Source organism: Ischnura elegans, chromosome 4 (assembly GCF_921293095.1).
Source record: "Ischnura elegans chromosome 4, ioIscEleg1.1, whole genome shotgun sequence".
Classification (NCBI taxonomy): Eukaryota; Metazoa; Arthropoda; class Insecta; order Odonata; family Coenagrionidae; genus Ischnura; species Ischnura elegans.
The window spans coordinates 74,095,760-74,119,350 of record NC_060249.1 but is presented as its reverse complement, the minus strand read 5'-3'; the positions used below and the strand labels follow the sequence as shown (position 1 = coordinate 74,119,350).

Here is a 23,591-nt window from a genome sequence, read left to right as displayed (position 1 = left end):
TCCTATTTTTGCTCGTGGGAATTTTATTTTAAGGAATACTTGATGTTTCGAGATAGCTTGACATTTTAATGATGGAGGAGCTGACTTCATTTCGCTTGCGTAATCGCGTTAAGGCGTGAAGTGATTTAAAAATCTGAGAGGTTTTTAACTTCGTGTATTTTATGTTTTTTTTTTCTACTGATCAACTCTCTAAGTTTCCCTATGATTGAAATGGCATGACTTCAGTTTAAGTTGTTGGTCGTGTCGAAGGCAGTGTTAATTTGACTCGTTTAATTATGGAAGTCAGGATTTGTGCCAAATGCTGTTGTGTTATAACTTTGCAAATTTAAATGCACTCACCTTGTTTCTGCGTATTATCTATGTAAGAATACACTCTGAATTTTCGGCTGGCTTTCTTCACGTATAATAAGTGTTATTTTAACCGTGTTGAAGTAATTGCGGTCTGGAAAAAATTTCTCTAATTCCTTTTATTTTTAATATTTCTACATTTCCTGAAATTGGCCAAAAATCCCCTACTCTTATCGCCTTTCGTGTTAGAAAGACTGAAAACGGTGTTTACCTCTGAGAAATAATTAAATACGAATTCATTCAAATTTTATTCGAAAATAAATTTGTATGAGTGATGAGCTTACAAATGCAATTTAGAATTTTTATGAAGCCTACTGGCCGCCGTATCTCATTTTTTGTAATAACTGTCTCTTATGTGTGACCACGGACGCGCTTGTACTAATAAAACCTTGCCATAGCTAGTTTAGGTATGATCATACAAAAGTATGTGTAACGACCACTTTTTCACCATGCTGTATCGTGCATGGTAATAAGAGATAAGGCACGTGAACATAGTTTTAGGTGAGGTGAAAGGATGGAGAGAGACACTTCTGAAATGTTTTTGAGTTTTACGGAGGTAGACGAGATATATTACTATGCCTTCACGGAATAGAACGAGGTCGCCATCCTATCTTAATGCTTCCCATCTTAGCAAGGCATCAGTGGGACGAATGATAGCGGTCGTGCAAATTTGTTCTTCTCGGCTCTTCGTCCGCTGTGACGCTTTTTCTCCCTCAGTCTGTGGATGTCGCACGAGTGGCCTAGACTTATCGCGAAATAGTTTAGAGAAAATAAGCGCGTTGTGGATTCAACTCCCATTTCCCACACGTGTGAATTACCTTGGTGAGAATGCGTTAGGTTTCGTGAAGCGAGGCTCAAAAGGTAGGAGAAGGCGTTACGGTCTGCCGGGATCTTCTCTTCCTACCTTGCCGGTTTCTGCACACTAGACCTTGGGACAAAAGTTCTTCCCCGAGTGCTTAAATGCTGCGGCATTTAGCCGAGTGTATCTGAGGATTTGATAAATGGTTTTCCACCTTTTTTATTTCGCACGTGTCTTTATTTTCTTTCGTGGATTAATCTCTTCTTGAGAACTTTCTTTTTTGTGCGGGTCGTTTTAAGCGGAAAAGTAGGCTAGAAGATTAAAAAAAAGAAAACGGAAGATAGCGCTCGATGAGTGGGGACCGTCTTTAGAGCTTCCTGGACCAATTAGGAGGACTCACCATTTTCGTCTGCTGGTAACGGCAGTTGTTCCCGAGACACACGCGTGTGTGTGTTGGTACGGGTTTGTGCAGTTATTCCAGTGCACCACTCCTAGCCTTGGCTTTGGGCCCTGACCAAACCTATGTGTGCGGAGAGACTTTAAGTCTTGCCCCGCCCCTTCCCTCTTCCCACCCATTTCGCTTTGTCTTCCTTTTTCTTGGCTTCGGAAGTGCTTTTTAATGCGAGTGCGGGAGGGATGGCTGCTACGGAGGAATGGGAGGAGTCCTCTCGAGGCTCTAAAAGAGGAAGAGAAATTACTTCTTACTCGAGAAAATGGCTCTACTTCTCTCCTGCCCACATTCGTTTCCTTTGCCGTCTGTATGACTGGCCCCGCGTCGCGTCGTGTTCATAGGTGAATATAAGGTACTTCAGATTCGAAAGGTCTCGAAATATGTAAATACTGGGAGAAATGCTCCGACAGAAAAGACCTAATTTTAACACATAACTGATGATTCCAGGCTTAACTGTGTGAAAGCGTTCCGTTTTTTTTTTAATGAAATAGTAACCCTTTTAAGGTTCACTAGTATATTTGAAAAAGAAGAGGACTACAAAAGAAGAAGAGAAGAAGACTAACATTAAAGTGGGAAACATAAACTGGTAGAGGTGAAATTATTCGATGTTATTAGGGAAGTAGAATAGCTAGTGGGGGGGAAAAGCAAGAAATAAATTATCAGAAGAATAACCCAATCAAAGAGAGCATTCCACCAAAAGATAAATCTACTTACAGCAGGAAATTTAAACATAAGGAAATAATTTATCAGATCATGGATTTGGAGTATGCTTCTCTACGAAAGCGAGGCATTGAAAATGATGATGGAAACCAAGAAATCAAGGGTAGAGGCCTTCGAAATATGGTGCTATAGAATTATGATGAGGATCAAATGGATCGGCCGAGTTAGTAATTAGCAAGTCCTAAGAATAGAAGTAAAGAAGAAGAGAAATGTAACATAACGCTGGCCTCGCCATTTTTTCTTTTGCCACCTCATGGTTTATAATAGCAATAAGGGACCCACCATATTGTGAATTTTGAGAGTAAACAATAGAGCTGAGGAGTGGAAGCCGAGCGCGAGAGGCATTGTAGATCAAACCGTCGGAGTGTACGGCCGTGCTAAAAGACAGCACGCCAGTTTTGGTAGAGGGAAGTTCCAGAGTGTGGCATCGTGCTAGACATAGCCCAAGTAGAAAAGGATAATTGACAAAGTAGCTGGAATTAACCCTTTCTAACTCAGACCTCATTTTGGGAGAAATCAAATTTTAAAAATTTACATTTTGAAAACTTGAAAATTTTGCACTTATTCATAATTAACGTGGCAGATAAATATTTCTGCATTAAGGTTTACACCACAAAATAATGCGTAGTATAGATACTTCTTAAATAGAGCTGAAAATTTATAGATTTTTGGTGTTGCTTAGATGCAATATTGGGTTATAATTGGTTAAGGAGAGGAACTGGAGATTTTACAACAGGGCGATACCCAAAAAGCTGAGGGCCCGCCAAGGACGAGAACCACCCAGGCTGATAGGATTTTCCAGACCACAGAGGGACAAACCAACCTGTGTCGTCGAATAATTGTATTGTAACAATAAAATTTTATTCTCATATAAGATACAAAAAGCCATAAGGCAATAGGTTTTATTTGGCCAAGAATTAGGTTTGTGAATGTTATCCCTTTGTATCAAGTAATTGGGTTTTGTGAAAAGTTTAAGTGATGAAGTGTGGTAAATAATTAGACAATATATTTATAAGAAGGAATAATTATTCATATACCAAATTTATGTCTAAATTATAATATACAGTGGGTCATGACCTAAGGGTTTAAGGAATTATTTTGATTATTTAAATTGTCTGTAAGTTGAATATTTCATTTAGTCAAGTAAATTGCAAACTTATCTCTGAACCTGCAATGTTTCATGAACTTTCTTTTCTGATGAGAATTTTACATGGTCCAGATGTGGCAATAATGTGGCTTGCTTTTGTATTGCAAGCGCTCAATAATTTTACTGGAGTGTTTAAAATAATTTCGAGATCCTGTTTAGTCTTTTTTAAACGATTGAACTTAAATCTTCCTCCTCATAAAAAACTTTTTCACTCGATCTGAGTCGGCAATAAAATTCTTTTATAAAATTTCCGTGCAGCCGTACACTAGTGGCATTAATTTTTAAGGGGCCAGAGAAATATTTTTCCCAAATTCCTCTAAATCCTGAACAGTCTAGGAGGTACTTAAAATTTTCGTGTTCTTTGGCATTCTCAGCAGAAAAATTGGAGGAAAGAGAATTGTCTTCACCGTCAATGAGGTCTCGCATTCTCGATTGTAAGTCTCGATTGTAAGTATTACTCCATCGTTGAAATGACCATGTTTGATTTAAGATACCGAAAAATAGGTTTAGAGGTCATAAATTCGGTTCTTTCGGAATAAATGTAGCAGAAAAATTACAATTTCAGATTTTTCCATGGATTAAATTGTGAACTACCACATAAAACAACGATATAATCGGATAAGTCAGCTCTTGAGGATGTAGGTCATAGAAACTAAGTGAATACTATTTTCATGGAAATTTCAAAATATGCTCTCCTATTCGAACGTCATCGACTAACGGCTATAAAAATAGACTTTTTTGTATGTTTTCTAGAAATTGCTTTTGACAAGTCCTTTTTTATACGACATTTTAAGAAGATAATTTCAAGGTTTAAAGGCGAAATAAATTTGGATTCATCCTGGAGTTTATCTCGTTTTGCCATGAACTAATATAATTTTCTTTTTATTTTAAGATTGATGGCACAAGTAAAACTTCGTCTCTAAAATCGTAATTACACTATTTTTTTTTAATTTTAGCATGTGATTGCGGTAGTTGAAGTCACATTACGTCATTTGCGTGAATATGGTGCTTCTGTCGACACAAATAGCTGGAGATAGTGCGAAGTTAAAAATATGAGGACTGAACTATCTGCATTATGTTCTACAACATTTTGCTTTTTAACATCAGGTAATGACGTCTATAAAGTCATAACGTTTTTAATCGCACATACGATTAGTATTTTTAATGAATCGCCAAGGTGCGAACCAAACTCCTTAAGTTCTACTATATACGTTACTAATTTTTTGAAGTGGCTGGGGAAATTTGTTCCCAACGCTTGGAAACTCGTGGAAACATTCAAGGAATAAAAAAATCCAGATTCTGTTGCATCCCTGGAAAAGGGATGACGAATATCTTCCTACTCCTGACTATGCCTCCCCCGCAACTCCTTCAATGGTCGTATACTATTCCTTCTCCCCTTTTAGAAGTGACACTCCCGCCTCCGGTGTGACTGGCTCCATTTCGTCTCAGGATGTTGTTTCCCCGGTGGAATGGTGAAGGGGATCCGGAGCACTTTGAAGTTTCCTTGTCCGTCTTCTTCCCGTCTCAGATCACGTTCTTGCCTGTGGAAGTCCTTCAGAGGTGTCAACCCTTGAGGATTGGTCCACTTCTTTTTTTATTATTTAGACCTAGAGAGCCTTTCGAGAATTTCGGTCGGTATCCTCCGTGTATCCGTGATATCGAATGGATAAAAAAAGGAATCTTTCGTAAATTTAATATTCTTGGTCAGTGTATCGGAAGAGGTAATTCTTGGTTTGGGTAAAGGATGGGGATAAGTTACAGGAATTTCTCATATAAGTCTCCAATATCCAGTTCAAGAATAGTGGAATGCAGTTCTTATGGTGTAGAGAGGCACTGTTGTAGGACCGTAAAGCCTTGAGTCTTAATAATGGTAAAGATTCTGAACATTCCCAATCGGACTACTCAATTTTTTACTGTGGAATGAGCTCTACACTTTCCAATAAAGGGGCGAACCTTAGGGTGGGAACCTCTTGAAAAATACACGCGAATAAAAAATTACCTAATTGCAAATCTGTCTTAGTTAACTAGTGTTATGATTCATTTTACCTTCTTTCATCAATGAAATCCTCGTGAAATCCTTGTGAAATCCTTCCTTAACCATAGGAAATCGCATCTTGGTGTGGGTTATTTCAAATTCCATTGAATGAAGCGTCAGCAGAAGAGTGAAATGGACAAAATCGGCGTACTTAAAACTCCATTTCCACCTTATCATGCACATCGGATTTTTATTACGCGAATTTACTTGATCACTCGTCTTACTCTCTCTTTTTTACTGACATAATAAGGTGCAATTTTCCACAAAATAAATTTTAATTTCCCTGGTTGTCAACACAGCAACTTCATTTCGGAGATCATTCAGAATATTTGTGCATTGAAACCCGGTAGGATTTAAATTAATTTTGTGGAAAATAGCACCTTATCATTTCAATTATGACAAATTTTATTTTATGTCTCTGGAGTCTTCGGCTTTTATCTCCTTATTCCTTCTTACTCTCAACCTCGCATCATTCAGCATACCCCTATCGTGGCTCAGTCCTTATAAAATTTTATGACCGCTGAAAAGGTTGCCTCAAATAGAGTCGTACGTCAGGCTGGGAGAGTGAGGAGACCGTTGAAGTCGAATACATTTTTCCCAGTACTACATGCGATGTGAGCTAAAAATATTTTCAAGAATTTGGTGGAGTTTGAAACTCAGTCCTTACTTGTAAGGCGTACTTTTTCGGAACAAGTTTACTTTCCACCGCAGTATGATGCTATTTCATTTTATGCATTGCGTGGCTCAATGTGAATCTCACGACTTGTCTCGCCGCTCGAGGAAAACCTACTCGGATAAGACGAGGGTTTTACCTCATAGCGGTGAATATACAATTTCTCCGGTACGGAAGCCGTGAGTGTGTATATCATGTATTTTATTTTTTTCTATATTCTATTTTCAGGATCATCTTGGTGAGTTCATAAAGGAGGAGCCCTGCCCTTAGCTGCTAGCCTTCTGCCGCAGACTTTAGTGGCCCGAGCATCTCCTGCTGTCGGGTTTCGGGTTAGGGGAGTGGAAAGGAGTAAAAAGGGTAAGCGAGCTGCGTTCTGTTCCATCTCCGTTTCCTCGATCGATGAGGACGTATCCACGCTTATCCTTCTGTCTCTCTCTCTCCTCTTCCTTTAAAGCCTCTCTCGGTTATCTTGATCCTCGAGTCGAGGATGCTAGTCAGTGGAACTGGACCGAGACCGCTAATCCCTTTGCTCTACCCCAGAATTAGGTTGAAATTAAATAGGATAACAGTTAAACCTACGTGGATTATCCGTAGTAGTCAGTATCTTAATCATAGCATGTTATAATGTATCAGTAGCTAGGATGTGTATACGGAGAAGTATTTTCATTCAGAATGATTTTTTATGATAATTTGTCTCTAGTTATTATCCTGTCCTAAGAACACTGCCTATGTAGTTGGGCCGAATTGATTTTTTCCCATGGTGTACTCAAACTACGGTATTTCAGCTAAAGTAGTAAGAGAAACTGTTTTTATCCTGTTTCAAGTAACTAGTATTCTCTTTCAATGAACCTAGTACCCATTTATGCACTTTATATAATTTATTGGGAAAATTAAGTATTTGAATTTAGAAAGATGTTATAAATTATGAATGTTTGCCTTCTTTAAGGATATTTGCCTAGGAGTAAGTATCCCGAATGGTTAATAAATTTATTTTTTTTCCATTGAAACAAATGGCTTTTTAGATATTTATTTAAGGTCCTGTTAAGTACAAAATGTAAGAACCAATGGTTTGAGGAAAAATCTACGTGAAAATGTTTAGGAGACCAACGATGTGATCTCGGCCATTATTATGCTACCGTAATATGGAAATTAATTCTTTTATCTAGCGTGCATAGAATTTTCCACTGAAATAGTAAGTATAGTGACCTTCAATGTTTGAATAGGTCTGCATCGTTTGCATGTGATAAATAATATTTCTTCCTTCTGTATATACACATGTGCATATGGCAACCAATTTTTTTTGCCAACGGAGTATGCAATGACTTCCAGAGCCCTCGAGGAACTTGTATAAGTGCTCCTCGCAGTATTTGCATTTTCTAACCGCGTCATTATACAATATTTCCTTACATCTGTCTCTCCCCTTGTTGATTTCGTTGGCTCCGGGCACGGCAATTGTTGGCAGGCCCTCGTAGCCTCAAATATTTTAAGAAAATTACTTTCGTCAATATCGTCAATTGTTGCAGGGAAACGAGGTAATAGCTGCAAATCGTTCGTATTCGGTAAATTTTTACCATGACAGTTTTCGTTTCAGCATTTAGTTATCGTGTTTGTTAAAAATTTTTGGAAATACTGCTGCTTATCAAAATTTCAGTTAATTCCATTAGTATTTATGGGATACACAAGTACATCTAAATTAAAGTGTACCATTATAAAGTTATAGCTGTGACTGATAGGATCAGATATTACGTTAGCGTGATTAATTGTATGAGGTACATAATTTGAAGTCTTATTTTGTTATAGTTGATTTTGACAGCGTTTTCAAATTTATTGTTACGCAATAAAATATTTTAATCTAACATAAGCATAATCAGCCCCTCTTCGTAAATTACGCCAATACAAAATTAATAAAATTAAAATACTCATCGATGAATATATTTTCATGCAATATTGTATGCTTAAGGAATATATATGACGTTTGCATAATCATTATTACTACATATCATCCAAGTTGATGTGTCGCAATCGGTTATAATCCCTCTCCCGATGAGTGCAAAATGTTTCCTTATGTCAGAGATGGGTTTTGAAGGGTAGGCTGAAGGAGTGAGGTGGTGGTTAGACGTGGGGGAAGAAAAGCGGGTCATTGCCACTTAAACCCACCAAAGTGGATTTCATTCCTTCTCCCACTTTTCCATCTCATCCTTTCTCATCTCTCGAGGTTTTTCTCCTCGTCTTCCTTTCGCTTTCCTCTTCCTCCTTGGATGATAATCAGCGTGGGTGTCAGGAGGGCACTCCCTCCGCGAAATGTTTGCGATTTCTTCTTTCTCGAGTCTTGTTGTTTCAACCTCCCCTCCCTCTCTTTCACTCCGATTCGTTCCGCGGGCGGCGAGAATGGGAATTTTTCGGGGCCTGAGGAAGAAGTTTTCCTCCTGCCAAGTGTCTTTTGAGTGTGTTGTGTGCTGCGCGTGGAAAAGGAGTTTGGTAGGTTTTTTCGTGAGTATAAGGGCTGCGTATCTTTTTCAGTTTCGTTTGTTTTTTTTTCGCGTAATTTTTTTTTACCGTGCGTCGATCGATGGTATACATATATGTAGATATACATATGTACATATATGTATATATGTATATCTACATAACGTTCTTAAAGCTACCTCTATCATTAAATTATGAATTGTTGTAGGTTTCTGCTTATGCAGTGACTTATATCGGAATGCAAACATTATTATTACATGTAATGTATTTAGGGTTACTGGGTGGGTCATACCTGGGTGCAATTATCTTTCAAAATCAATATCTTGGACTGAATTAAATACTTAGGTTGTTTTTCCTGGTTTATCATTGCTGCGTATCTTTTCGAGTTTACTTGTTTTAGTCACGGAATTATTTTTTATCTTGTATTGGTATATCGAAGAAATATCCAGGTGCCATATAAATGTTTGAGTTGTTGTTTTCTACTTAAAAATTCATGCATTGACCGATTTCGATATTACAACTCCGTCATTAGAGAGGAATATTTTCGAGAATACGGTGGGCAGATTTTTCCTTTTGCGGTGATATTTCAAAATCGAATTGTCGCAGTATTTTAAAATGCTGATAAATTATAGTAAGCTCTGTACCGTTCATCTATGATGCGATTTTTTTTATAAATTGTACCAACTTCGCTTACAACCATGTGATATTGGGCAAAGATTGATCATGAGCAATGGTCCATCTTTCAGCAGACTAGATTAGCTACCCCTCTATGTAAGTAAAAAAAAAACAGAAATAAAAACCTGAACTTTTTGCCAATGTGAGCCATGTGAAAAAAAACATTAGCTCGTAAAATATTTTGAAAAATCACTAATAGCAGCAAAGCAATGATCAATATCTTCTAAGGAACGAGAAAAACACGTAGTACAGGTAAGCATAAGGAATGGAAATTTATGTAGTTCAATCAACCTCATCACGTGAAAACCGACAGCAGAAATCTCTGAAATTGTGCTCGGGACAGTAATTCATGCCATTTTTATCGCTAATTTTATTATTATCATTTATGTGTATGTTGAAACCAACGATGAAATATCAGTTTGTGAACATTTGTATGCATGTATCGCATTATGTACCATCTTTCCACCGCGCTAACGATAGTTCTCATATGCGCGTACGAATCTTGTGTTGGCGATGGGAATAGAAGGACTCATCTTAGTTTGGCAGTGTCATCTGCTTTTCTATTACCTTGGAGCACGCTTTTAATGTTAATTCTTGATTGGAAAACGGAAATTACACCTTAAATACAAACGTGAGGGTTTACGAATAACATGTTTAGTGCTGGGCCAGTCAATATTCTGCTCGAGGAAATTAAATAAGCTTGTGTATAGGATTTTTTCTGAACGAAGAATGTGATTAGCGGCATTATTTTAATGAGAAAAATAAGCGCAGTCATTAATTGAATTAGCGTTTGAATACGAGGATGCTTCTGGTAATTTCATTTTTTATTTCATGCCGTACTGAGAACAATAAAACTTGATATGCTTTTATAAATAATTAAATATTTGCAAATAATTTTATACTAATTAGTCGAGTTGTCATCAGAATATATTCATCGTAAATCACTGCAAAATATTCCGATGTATGTCCTTTGTTCCTCCATTTCATTACGCCGGATAATCTATTTATAATTGCCTAATTTTTTCATCTCCCAGCAATGGCAAATTATTTCGGCCATCTCGTTATGAATTTATCTACCTATTTATCTATTTATCATCGCTATCTAATTATCATGAAGTTTGCATTGATTCTTAAGAAGCAATATGTAATTCTGAAGATTATTTTTCGGTTTTTGTTGGAATTACAGGAAGGAAAATAAATTACGGTACCACAAATATGTAAGAATTTTAATATTTGTGGCTCCGTCACGCATTACTTTGACGTCCATAGACTGTATATGATTGTTTTCTAGTAAATAAACTTACAAGGGAGTATATACGAGACGTGTTTTTAAAGTAAGTACCGTTTTGACATAAAAAAACAACAAGTAATTTTTTTCAAAAATAATTTATTCACTTGAAAGGCCATACTTTACTCTACTTTTGGGAATTATGTAGAAATGTAAAGTATGGCCTTTCAAGTGAATAAATTATTTTTGAAAAAAATTTACTTATTTTTTTATGTCAAAACTTAATTAATACTTAATTTAAAACATGCCTCGTAGTATACTCACTCTATGACTGTATTCTGTAGACTGGGACTAATTCGTGTTCTCATTCTTCGTGCTCATTACCCGTGATGGTAAAATGGACCTAAGTGCCGATACAGTGAAGTACCGACGCGACGTGCCGCCTCACCTATGGATGTTTTATATATTTCGTACCTATGATAAACAGTAATGAAGCGCTTTTGGTAAGTCTGCTGTATCCTCGATGTCTCTAGGTGTTTGTGTGTGGAATATCCAATTCATGATTTCGGTCGTTGAAAATTTGCCGTTCTAATATATGAGGCCGTCATGCTGTCCAGATTGATGAACCTTCAGTACTATTGTACGTAAGAGAGGTGTGTTTCTTTTTCGCGTGAGCGCTTTGGAAAATATTTGGGCGGAAAGCACAGGAAAGGACTCGTTTCCTCGTGATTCATGCGCTGAAAGCAATACATCAAGGATTAAAGCGAAGGTTTTCACTTCTTTCTCGGGGTCTTATCCATTCATCTCACGAAACTTGGAGAATTTCCCATTCCTTTCATTGCTTGAAAGATAGCGCGACCTTGGGTGAAATTATAAATTTTTTCGTCCTCGAAAAGGTATTCCCTGGGAGCACAATCTTTTTTAATAAAATTTCAAACGATAAAGGGGTAACGTTTTGGCCTGAAAACCTCTGAAGGAAAAAAAAACATTTTTCTTTTGGCTGAGATTACGCGCGAGTTGTATCAGACAAAGAGAGGAAAATGCTCATTCCATTTTCTGTGGAAACGTAGATGGAAATTTGATGCACCTGATAATAAGAGACATACCGTTGATCTTGTGATCTTTCTCGGTGGAATTCTGATTCGAGGATGCATTTCTCAGACATTTTTACTACGCTGGTAGTTTGTAGTATAGAAGAACCGTATTTATTTTCGCACATCTCAACTCCAATGGTGTATATTGTTTCCCTTCTCGTTTTTAATTAAAATATACGTCTTAAAAATACCCAAATCCGTTATTATGGCGTTCTGGGTTTTCCCCGTGCGAGATGGATGTCAGTTTTAAGGGCTTCTTCTTCACTTAATTCAGGGACCAAATTCTTCTCTTAATTTAGGAACCAAATTCTTCTCTTAATTTGGGAGCTATATCCCAAATAATTCCTATTATTATTATTTTTTGTACCTCATTGGAGTAAGTGAAATTGTAAAGAAACGGGCATTGCTTTTTTTCTTCGAGACGCTTTTTCAATGAGAAAAGGCTTTATTTGGAAGTGATGTTGATGATTTATCAGTGCATCGATAGTGAACCAGTGTAATGTCTAATAACCTTGCATATCAATTCTTACTGTGGCCTACGTAGCGTATTGCATTAGTGCATACATGAGATAGTATCGAACGGGCTTTAGTTTTTTTGTTTTATTGTTACTTAGTTATAGTTTTAATGCCAACCTTAAATACGACATAATAAATCTTACGATTTTCTGTGAAAATTCTTAACAATTCCACTTTTATGACCGTGTAATATTCATTTTTACGCTTTGTTTCATTTTAACGAATGGGCTATGTAATTTGTAGTAATTGAATCTCTTATTTTTATCCTTATCCCTAAAAATGTCAAGTAAAATTATGGGAATTCTTCTCCTCAAAGCCAAATTTTAGTGGTGTCTTCTTCCTTCTCTGCCATTTATACTTTCTAGTCAGCACTTGTCTTTCTAACTTTTCATTTCTGATCTCAGCGAAGACCCTACCGTTTTCACCACTGTTGAGATTTCCCTTATCCCTTCGTGGCAGCTACCTTACCTCTGTCACCGCTGTCAAAATTTCATTGCCTCTTATCGGTATCTTCTCAGTCTTCCTACTTATTCATTTTAATTGTTGGAAGTCATGAATACATCCAATTGCGCTATCTTTCCATTCGTCTGGTTTTATCTTCAAAGAGTAAGTGTTAAAATAAGAGCGGACAGATTTTCAAATGGTTCGGGAAAAAATGTCAACTCAGTCAGTTCAGTCATTGCATTCTGGATTATCAATTAAAAATATCATCAGTATGTCACGCAAATAATATGACGAGGATGTAATGCACATGCTTTGAATGTGAAGGAAACGATTTAAAAGCAAAATTAGGCTGTTATGAATACTAAGGAGCGATGCGATGTTGAAACCCGTAGTTGAGGGAAGTACCTATGTTCGTTGGAGGTATATTATGGGTAGAAGAGAAAAGGGTTGTGAGTTAGGTTAATCAGTTTGAAATTAGGCCTTCTTATTCAGAGAATGGAATGGTGTACCTAATATGGCTCGAATATCATACAAATCTACATCTATTCTACTGCTTCCGTTGAAGTATTTCCGAACTAATCGATCCTTACTGACGGCAATGGTCGCCTTTATGCAGGTTATATTTTTTCAAGATAACCAGAAGCTTGCAGCATCTTCCGATACTGAAAATGTTAATGATTCTCGTTGAGCTACGTTGAGTTTCTACTTGCATCTCGCGTGTGCAGTAGCCGCTAATTACTGTTCGTAAAAAATTAAGTTCTCTTAGCAGGAATAGGATAATTTTGGTGTTTTTCACGCGTGTATTATTTCAACGTAACATAGGTGCTTTACCCTAGTTGATTAACTTTGTATTAATGTCTACTGGTTAAAAATATCCCTGAGTGTTAAAATAATATAAATAGACCTTCTTATTGATTCCGCGGATAATACCAATACTTTAATTTATAGTAATTTCTTTAATAGCAATTTCTTATTCTTAAGACCATCATAAGGGCAGTTATTTCTTCTCACCTTTCAGTGAAAGTATATTTTCCTATCTACTTATACCTTTCTATTTATTTATTTAAAATTATTAATCTATTTGTATCTGGATACATTTGTCATTTTAAATGTTCTATTCCCCTGACCTATTTCTCCAAATTATCCTATTTTCAAGCATCCACAACGAGCGCACCAGCGTTAATATTTCTTTGCTTGTGTGCCATCAGACTTAACGCGGCTCACGATCTGGTTTCCGAAACTCATTCCCGTACCGTCGCCCGCTGGAATTCCAGCTCAATCGTATCTCAATGGCCAGCTGAACGTTCCATAATTCCTATAATGCCGGCATGAATTCGAACACACAGGCGTGTAAAGGGTGGAAAGTCGCCTCGTCACGGAACACCATTCCCTTTTCGCAAAGGAGCGGTCATATATCCGTCATCCATTGAGGGATTTCCGAGAGAGGAATCCGTTCTAATATGTGCGCCCCTTTTCCTCTCGTCTGTCTCTCCCGGTGAGAGGGTACGAGGAGCGGAGAGAATTGCGGTTCTCTTCCCGCTCGCTGCGAATCCATTCAGAAATGACGCCAAGCCGTCGACAATCGAAGAAGCATCTCGGTGGGCGGGGATCTCCTCCCTCTCTCTGTCTTCCTGCTTATTTGGCTGTGGGACTCCCGAAACATCAACAATCTCGAAATGGAGGCATCGCTGAGCTCTCGCCACTTTCCCTATCTCCCTTCCCTCCTCGCCGTCATCTCCTGCTCCATTTCTCTGCGGAATGCGGCCCTCCGCACCGGAAACCCTTTAGCTCCCTTCCATAACCCTTCTCCAACTCACCTTCCCTTAATCTCCTGTCTTCAGAGGGGGTAGGAATCCTCCGTTTGCAAAGATAAATGATAACAAATTTACATTTATTTACCTTTATTCGGAAATAATTTGGTATTAATAGCGTTACAGTATAGAGAAATGTAGAGCACCATACCACAGCGACGTACGTGAGGAACATAATGGAAGGAAAGATTAAAGGACAAGTCACCATAGGTGTTAACAAATGAAAAAATACTGATAAAATATAACCAATTGGCATTATTCGAAAATAATTTGGTATTTTTAGCGTAAGAGTCTAGAGAAATGTGGAGCGCCGTACTATCGCGATGGACTAGATAATTTTACTATGTTATAAGGCAAAGTTATTATGGAAGGAATATAATGGAGGGAAAAAACGAAGGATAATTCCCCCAGGAGGGCTAATGGATAAGTATTTGGGGCAGATAAAGGAGGACACAAGAAAGAAGATGTCAGGGAATTAAAGGAATTAGTTCTGAAAAGGAGTGATGATGAGCTGCAGTATGCCTATGATAGTGTTACTATGAATGAATTAATAGCTGAGCATGACAGAAATATTTTCTTAGCTAGAAGAATAGTTGTTGGTAACTAAAGTAATTAGCTTAGAAAAAGGATCAATGACAGGCTTCAAAATGCATATTTTAGGATTGCGATATTATAAATGAAGTAATAGCAAACACTGGCAAGGAAATATGTTCTTAATAGCGAGTATGTTTCTTACTTGAATAAAACCGTATAAAAGTGCTTATAAAAAGTCAACTGTTAACTTGATGGTTTTATACTTTGTTTATTTGTTTTTTCGGCAAGGAAGGATCAGAGGGAGCATATCAAGCCGTAGGAAAAAAATATAAAAGCCTTAAGTTAACTCAAGGCAGTGTGTACAAAGGTATGAAGGCCGTAAAAATAAATATGCAAACCATTTAAACGTAATTTATGAAAATCCTCCGTGGCAGGGTGCTAAGGGATTGGATTATTTTAAAAGTACAGAATCATAATTTTTACCTAGATCATATGTGAAGCTTGTCCCCCTTTTCCAATCCCTCAAAATCCCATTCCTGGGTTACGTAACGTGGTTTTACGTACATACTTGTACTTCACAAGAAGTTTCTCCACTTTCTCTCAAGGAATACTTCACTCTCGTAACTAATAAATTTGTAAGTCACTAGTAGGTACTTACATTTCCATCTTACTATCCTCCCTCTGACATTTTCTTCCGCATTATGCTTCCCTCCCTGTTCTATTCTTTCACCACCTTGCCATTTGCGTTATCGTTTCCCAGTGTGCCGCATATCAAGTGATATCGACCTCTCCACCTCACAAACTCCTCTCCTTTACGCCTCACCTTTCAACCCCCCTCCCCTTCATCGTTCCCAGAGTGCCCTTCTTCCGTCTCTCTCTCGCTCACATTCCCACCCCCACCTCCATTTATATTCCCATCCGCCTTCCAGCCTCCATTCTCCTCAATTTCCTCTCATTCTCTCCTCCTCTTTCCCCCGGGGACCTCTTTACCTCTCTTTGGCCTCACCATTTGTATCTCACTCCTCCTCCTATCCCACTTCATACCTATTCTCACTTCTTCTTCTGCCTCTCCTTCTTCTTGTCCTCATTGGCGGTAATGGCGCGGAAAATGACGATATCGCTCGAAAGTTCCTCTCGATGACCAATTTTCGGCTTAGGCGAGTTTGTTTGGTGCGCTGCAAGTGGGAATGGAGTTGGCTGGGATTGATATTTCTCCTTGTAGACGTTATCATTTCAAATTGTCGTTACATATCGCCGAGTCACATTCTCCCCGCTTCAGTTTGTGAGCACCAGTCGAGGTGCCAAGAACGTGTAACCGAAGTATTTAAAAATAGAAAAGCATATATCATAGTATCATTTATACAAGTTGCTCTCTTTCATAGCATAGGGAATAAAAATATCCCTTTTGAAAACAATACTCTTTAGGGTTTCCTACTCCTATCTATGATAGCAAAAATGGCTTTGGTGTTTTTGAATCTATGTAAATAACATTGTATTAGTACTGAAATATCAACATATCTGCTCGTTGACAAGAAGAACTAGGAAATGGAACGTGGTAAACATTTTTATGTCATTAAGAAATATAGTAAAGTGTTTAATGGTTGAGCTATAAATTAGCTTTAAATTTTATTTTTGGAGGTAACGTGACGGTTAATAAGGATTTAATGCTCTCCCGATGAACTATGGCGATGAAATTTCCTGTTTATGAATCTAGCACTTGAGTACGTGGCATCACTATCTTTGAGGAGGAAATATGTCATCAAAACAAGGTACGATTGTTTCTATGTGCAATAGGACGAGCTCGTCGTAAACAAATAAATTGAGTGAAGAATGTGCGGCGTCGTATTTAAACAATGCTACGAACTTCACAGTAGCGTGCCGAAAACCATATAATATAAGGACGAATCAAGATAATCCGCGTCTTCAATGCATTAGTCCGTCCGCGCACGAGTTGAGCATAATTGCTGTTAATAGTTGGCTGCTATAGCAGAAACCCAGCTTGACTGGCATCGTCATCGAAAGTCACCAGCGAATCATCAACGGCCTAAACAAATGTAGCTTAGATTAATCGAGCTATCGAGAAAGCGCTCCCCATACTCTTTCCATTTCCAGATCCCTAATATACTCTTCCATTCCCCACTCCATTCTCTTTCCAACGTTTCCCTTCAACTCCTCGTGGCCTCTTCCGCAGGCCGCCTATCGCTTTCCGCTGCGTCTTTTTTCCCCCACCCACCCCTCGCGGGGGTCCCGAAGGGCCAAAGCCACCCCCTTCCTTGCCACTTTTCCCTCCGTACCTTGAGGCAAAGTTTTGTATCCCTTCCTCCATTTTATTCCCGCGCTTCATAATTGTATGTATTTTTTTCTCGCCACCCTTTCTCTGCCGTGGAGTACTATAAATTTCGCTCCCTTTTCAGACTCCTCCAACGGGTGAGAAATGAAGGCGGATAATCGCTCTTGTTTTTGGCAAGGCCATTTTGTTGCGAGTTACGATTTTGGGTTGAAATTGTTTTTCTTCTTTTTATTTTTCAAATATCTTTCTTTTCGCCCTTGTTTCTCGTAAAATTCAACTTTTCTTTTCTTTGTTTTTTATTGGGTTTTTTATTTATTTTTTATTGCCGCGTCTTTACTTATTTCTTTGCCGTCGTGCGGGTGACGTTTTATCACGTCGGCGATATGACCGACGTTGTTTTTCTAAAGTTTTTCCATTCGCTCTGAAATTCGTCCGCCGAAATGTGCCCCTTTATTTTTGTTATTCAACTTTTTTTGTGGCTCATAATCTGTTCCTGCTCTCCATTGTTCGGTTGTATTTTTGCAGGTTTTTACTAACCGATTGGTAGTAACCGAGTTTATCGCGTCTTTCCAAACGGCAAATAGGATTAAAAACGTTTTGCCACAGTGTTAAAAGGATTTTGGTATTATGTTTTTAGTCCTATTGGTATGTTAGCTCTTTTTATGAAAGGATTACGTAGAGGTGAATTTTTCCCATGCTTGTTTTCGGTTTACTGGCGTACGTTTCGCAATTTTTAGTTCGATTTCATTGGGCGGTAAAATTGGATGAAAAAAAACAACGAAATGTTTCCCGCGCTCTTTCTATTCACCCCGTATTTTTTATTCAGAGAGGCATATTTGGACTCCACAAGCCTCTCTAATTATATGGGCTCCATTAGCGCTCGTAGTAGTCTTAATGCTAGTGACCAGAGGGGATGAAATTATTTCTCGGAGAATTTCGCCTGCAAATTAATGAAGTGCACAAATTATTTTCTGCAAGATGGGGAATTTCATCATCCTACCATGATAAATGTCGTTTTTAATGTCATTCATTTACATCGTATGTATCTTGTATGAAGAAGAAGGCTTATTTCAGAGGTTTTTCGAAAGTTGAGGTCATTTTTCCCATGAGTGATTAGTGGAGAAGGAAGGTTTTTAAAGATGCCGCCACGCCTTTGGTGCTGCTGATAAGGAAGGGTATGCAGTTACTGTTTAGCGTCTTATCCGTCGGACACAATTTTGTATTTTAGTGCCTTTCACGCATGGCCCATACAGCGACGGGGTTTCTTCAGACAGTTTCCCGCTACCGCTAGATAGTGATCCTAGGCTCTCTGAATCAGGTGTCAATAAAGTAGCCACCACCAGTTCACATTATATTTTTTGGATAATTTATAAGCAATTTCCTGAGAAAATGAGTGGTTATCAAATTTTCTGGTTTTTTGGGTGGCTTTTTGGTTTAGTCGACTAGCAGTTCGGATCGCGATTTCATTGAGGAAAGAAGGGTGGAGAAATACCCGTGGAAGACTGTTAACTGAAGGTCCTTTGAGGACAAAGGCTGAAGAGGACGCATCACTTCCGCTCGTCTGTTTGTGTTTTTTTTCATTATTGCTCGCTGAAAGCGTGCCATCATATAAACTTTTGAGGATAAGAGTAAACAGTTTTCAACAAATACCTGTATCTCAAACATAAAAATTTCACCTCCGAGAAAATAACGAGGCAAATACTTATATTTTGAGTACAGACTAATGTTGATAACTTTCTACTCCATATATTCTGAAATTTTCAAGATGATGATGTAAATTTTAAAGCAGCAATACGCTTTGAGAATAGACCAGTCGAGCGGGAGTGATGCGCACTCAAAACGTCCTGTCTGAATGACGGAGAACTTTGATTGTTATTCATACAGGGCACTCAAGTGGATTAGAAATTTATTTTATGCCCATCAGGCTACTAAAATAGCTCTCTCGCGAAACACGAACCCAATCTCCTCCAATTAACTATTCGTAGTAGTCATTCTTGTTATGGCTACTCGATGACTTTTACACATGTTCAATGCTCATGAATATTCTTGAAACACTTCAAGCGTCTTCTAATTACTACAAATACTTAATTTGTAACTCATTTGAAGTCACTTGGCATCTTTAATTGTTAGCAAATCAATTTTACTATTCTAATGCAAATGTTTTCTAATTTTAGGATAATTTCAAGCTTCTTTTTAGCCTCTTAGTAAGTAAGCCGCGTCTTATACACAGGAAAGCTGCCTTGTACCCCTTTCATTTTAATTCAATTTTTCTTCTCGGTGATGTGGAGAACGTTTAATGTTTTCAAATTTCTGAGTTTGTGCGTTTCAGAAAATCTTTGAATTGTTCTCTGCTTTCCTCCATTGGGTGATATGTGCAGGTAGCCTTCTTAAGCTGGAGTTATTCCTTTAACTATTCCGAGAACTTTGGGCATAAGTGATGAATAATTAGGGAAATGAGCGTCGTGGAGGTAGCAAGCAGGTATCAGGTGCGGTTGCAGAGAAATTTTGGGAGATTCTGGCGCCATGCGGAGGGGTTGGAGTATAGCGGAACTATTTCATCATCAAGGATCGCTGGAATATCTAGAGGTGAATTGAACTGGCTCTCTGAAATTGGGATAAAATATTGTGTTGCGAAAATACTATTAATTGATATCGCAAATATTTTTTTCGCGTGTTCTTAAATAATATTTCCCACCATTTTTTACGTTTATGTTTTGGGTATATTGAATAGTTAAATAATCCACCCGATCAAATTGAGGCAGATTTTCAGATGTTGATGTCAAGTTCTCTCACACGTTTAATTGTGTTAGGTCGAAAATAGATTTTATGCTGAAATAAACTAAACCTTTTTTCTTTAAGTCATAAGTGAAGTTTTCGCATGATATGTTTCGTAGATGCATATTATGCACGCTAGTTCGCCAATTTTAGAATTTTAAGATCTCTTAGGTAATACCGTTCGGAGGAAATAGGTCAGTTTTTAGTGAAGTAATTGGAGCAGGGTTTTGGGTGACCGGTGATACCGGGAGAATCGGGTAAAATGCGTAAAGTTTTAGTTCCTCGAATTATGCATAAATTATTCATGAATTTTTGCCACCACCTGGAATTTTCAAAATCTTTTCTTTCAAATTTATTTTGCATATAATTTTAGCCAGTTGAAATCTCATTTTCTGTAAATTATGACGACTGTATTGAGGTTCCAAGTAAGATATTCATTAATTAAGTGTAAATTATCTATTGCTAGGTGTAAGCTATAATTTAAGAATGTAAAATAATATTGCTAAAACGTATGTGAGTAATTTTGGATATTTTAAAATTCTTAACTATCGCTGTAATCTGGTACAATTTACCTGGAATTTTTTCAATTTCCTTTAAAATCCTAGAATTATGCATGCATTTTTCTGATTTGATTGGCTGGACACTCTGTCGGGGGCGAGTAATCTTTGTTAACCAAGGTATCGCCTCGTATCACTGTAATCGTGGTTCTCGGAACCCAAGATGGCGTTATCTGCGTTGAAGCCGTTTTTTTCCCAGCGTATCTGCGTAAACGGTTCGCCTCGTTTGAGAGCCATAAAGGCGACGCGTCGCGACGCCTCGCGCTCAATTTTTAACGAACGGTTCACACCCGCCCACCCCCGTCTTCCGGGCTCTCCCCAGAATATCATCCAGTGTTCCTCGTACCCCTGAGCAGTCATGGGGACGGATGGTTCGGGACCAGAGAAAATGGATCTGATAGCCCCTACAAGGCAATTTTGGTGTCATTTAGAAGCGTATTAGTGGCTTAACAGTGGAAAATATGTCACGAAAATTCTGCATGACAACCGCATATGGGGCATTAGCGCCGACAGTAAAATTTCGATAGCGGCGGCTTCTGGGGGAATCTATTTTTGGGGCGAGAATAGCGCGCTTGTATCGACTCCGATGGTTTTTATGGCTTATATAATAGTAATATGATTTCCTCAAGTAATATGACCGTTATATATTTTTGTACAAGTTATTAGTAGAACGTTACCTTTACAGATAGTCTCAAAGGTGTCACCTCTAGGGAAAATGCCTTACGTACCTTAGTAGCGCTACCCACACTTCACAAATCAATTTCCCAAAGTATATGAAAAAAATATGCTTGGATAATAAAAAATTGAGTTCCAAGAATCAATGATTTCAAAACTATTATTACAAGTCTAGTACTGGGTAAATTCTGGAAGGGACCGTCGCATTTGCAGTGTGAACTAGGTTTTGTTTTCAGCGACGCGGTGGCGCACACCTCTTCGTACGAGCTACGGTTTAAAGCAAAGTAATTGTGACTAAACGGCGTGTCATATCTGGCTTATGGATGGCAAGGGCCTAGAGGTTTCCAAGTTGGGTTTCTCATAAATAAGTGGGAATAGCTGAGGTCTGTGTATCCTCAAGCTACGCAACCCGATAACTATGCATGTCACAATGGACAAAATAGGTGGGCACACGCTCAAAGTAAATATAAACAGGGCGCATAGCGTGTCGTTACGCAGTAGCCGTAAACTTAAGCCAGCTTTAAAGCATTCAGCATCATAATTATTACGAAAACTGGAAAAAGTTCGTTATTGATAGAATTATCTGTGGATTCCATCGAGTACTGATACCTATCCTTCGTGACATTTGAACTTAAATAAAGGAAAATAAAACTTTTAAAAAATTAAAGGGAAATAAAACTTTTAATCGACATGGCCACTTTTAAGCAAACAAATCAACCAATCAGGTTCTACTAAAACACGTAATGGTCGGAGGGGAAGGGGTGATGGATATCTTGATTTAGTATTTTTTTAAATAAATATACCGGGGCTAGCCGTAGTGATAACTTTTTTTGGAGTCACCTGCAAGATCCACCGGGAGATTAGGGGGTATCCAAGCGTATCGAGGTAGAAGGTTTTCGGTTGTTAATCGGTAGCTAAACTGGCTAAAGCACTCGACTGGAAATCGGGGGATCCGGGTTCGAATCCTGGTTAAGGCGAATGATTTTTTTTTGTCTGTGGATTTTTCGCACAGTTTGATTCAGTATGTTTCTATTTGAATCTTGTCCCCATGAGCAGAATCCGGAAATTGCTCTTCTCTATCCTTTGCTCTGTGGATACATTACAGCTCGGCGTGGATAGGAAATAAGCTCTCCGCAGTCTGGTGCCTCTAGTCCCCTAGCCCACCGGGACAGTCCAGCCCCCAATTTCCAGGGACAGCGGAACCGCGCCACATATGCCCTCTCACTATAGTTCCCTTTACGTGCACTTTGCGAATCCCGGTCTGGATATAATCCCGGTGGCGCTTTGAGGCGATCCGGGAGGCAGGTGTTTCGACTGGCTTCCCTCCCACGGGACGGTAATCGGTTCCCGAAGAGGGGCTCCTTTGTGTTCCGACTCCCAAGCTTCTTATTCCGCTCTTCCTGCCTCCTCCTATCCCCTCTGGATGCATCCACTCTACTATCCATGCGCAGTTTAGCAACCAAGGTCCGTGCTTTCAGCTGTTGAAGGTGGTGCTCACTTTCCCTTCCGTTGTTAGGGGGGATTCTCTGGTATCCGAACGTATCGAGGCAGAAGGTTTTGGGTTTGTTAATCGTTTTATGCCAGATAAGGGCGTGTATGAATTTAAAAAATTTAACGATATCACTTGATTGTGTGCTTGAGAGGATGAGGATTCTAAAATCAGCTTATATATTTAGAGGGTAAAGTCTTTCTTTCATTTAGTGGATAGGGGATGTTGATATTTATTAATTTATTTTATAAATATTCCGGGAAGTTACTCTTGTGTGAGGAGACAATGAAATAATGGCATTTGAATAATAAAATATGTGATAGAACAGATAGTTTTAGGATAAAGTGGGAGTTAAGTCCACTGGCGCAAAGCAAAGCAATAATTATTCCCCCTATTGCATAAAATAACGTGAAAGTCAGAGTATTTCCATTCTTTAGCGAATAATAATGTAAGGACAGCAAATACTAGTGTTACGAAAAATGTCGGCAAGTGTTTTAAACACATTATTGTGGCGATTATGTCTTGGGGCACTACAAGTAGTGAAGGTGTTGAAAATGTTAATAAGTAATTAAACAGCTATAGCAGAAAAATCAGATATAATATCCAGAGCACCAATAAAGACTGTAATAATCCCCCTTAATTTTTAGCATGTGTTTATACACATGGACGTATTCTCGATTTCAAATTTAAATACTTAAGTATCTGGGTGTTTTTGAGTCTATATAAAATTTTATAATGATTATGGTCATTGCCTGAGGAAGAAACGCGTTACTAACTGTTCCTTTTGAATAAGCTCACTCGCTGTGCGTATCTGTCCAAGGTTGTTTTGTAGCAGAAGTTAAGGGATCACATCGCGTTATCGGC

At 38.3% G+C, this 23,591-nt stretch overlaps 1 protein-coding gene across 1 annotated transcript in view; it reads left to right on the top strand.

Annotated features, from left to right (window-relative positions):
* LOC124158167 overlaps positions 1–23,591 on the top strand; it is a 323,520-nt gene that overhangs the window by 136,524 nt on the left and 163,405 nt on the right. Inside the window, exon 4 of the mRNA XM_046533352.1 lies at positions 6,402–6,411. Coding sequence (XP_046389308.1) covers positions 6,402–6,411 — 10 coding nt within the window. The remainder of the gene's footprint in view (positions 1–6,401; positions 6,412–23,591) is intronic.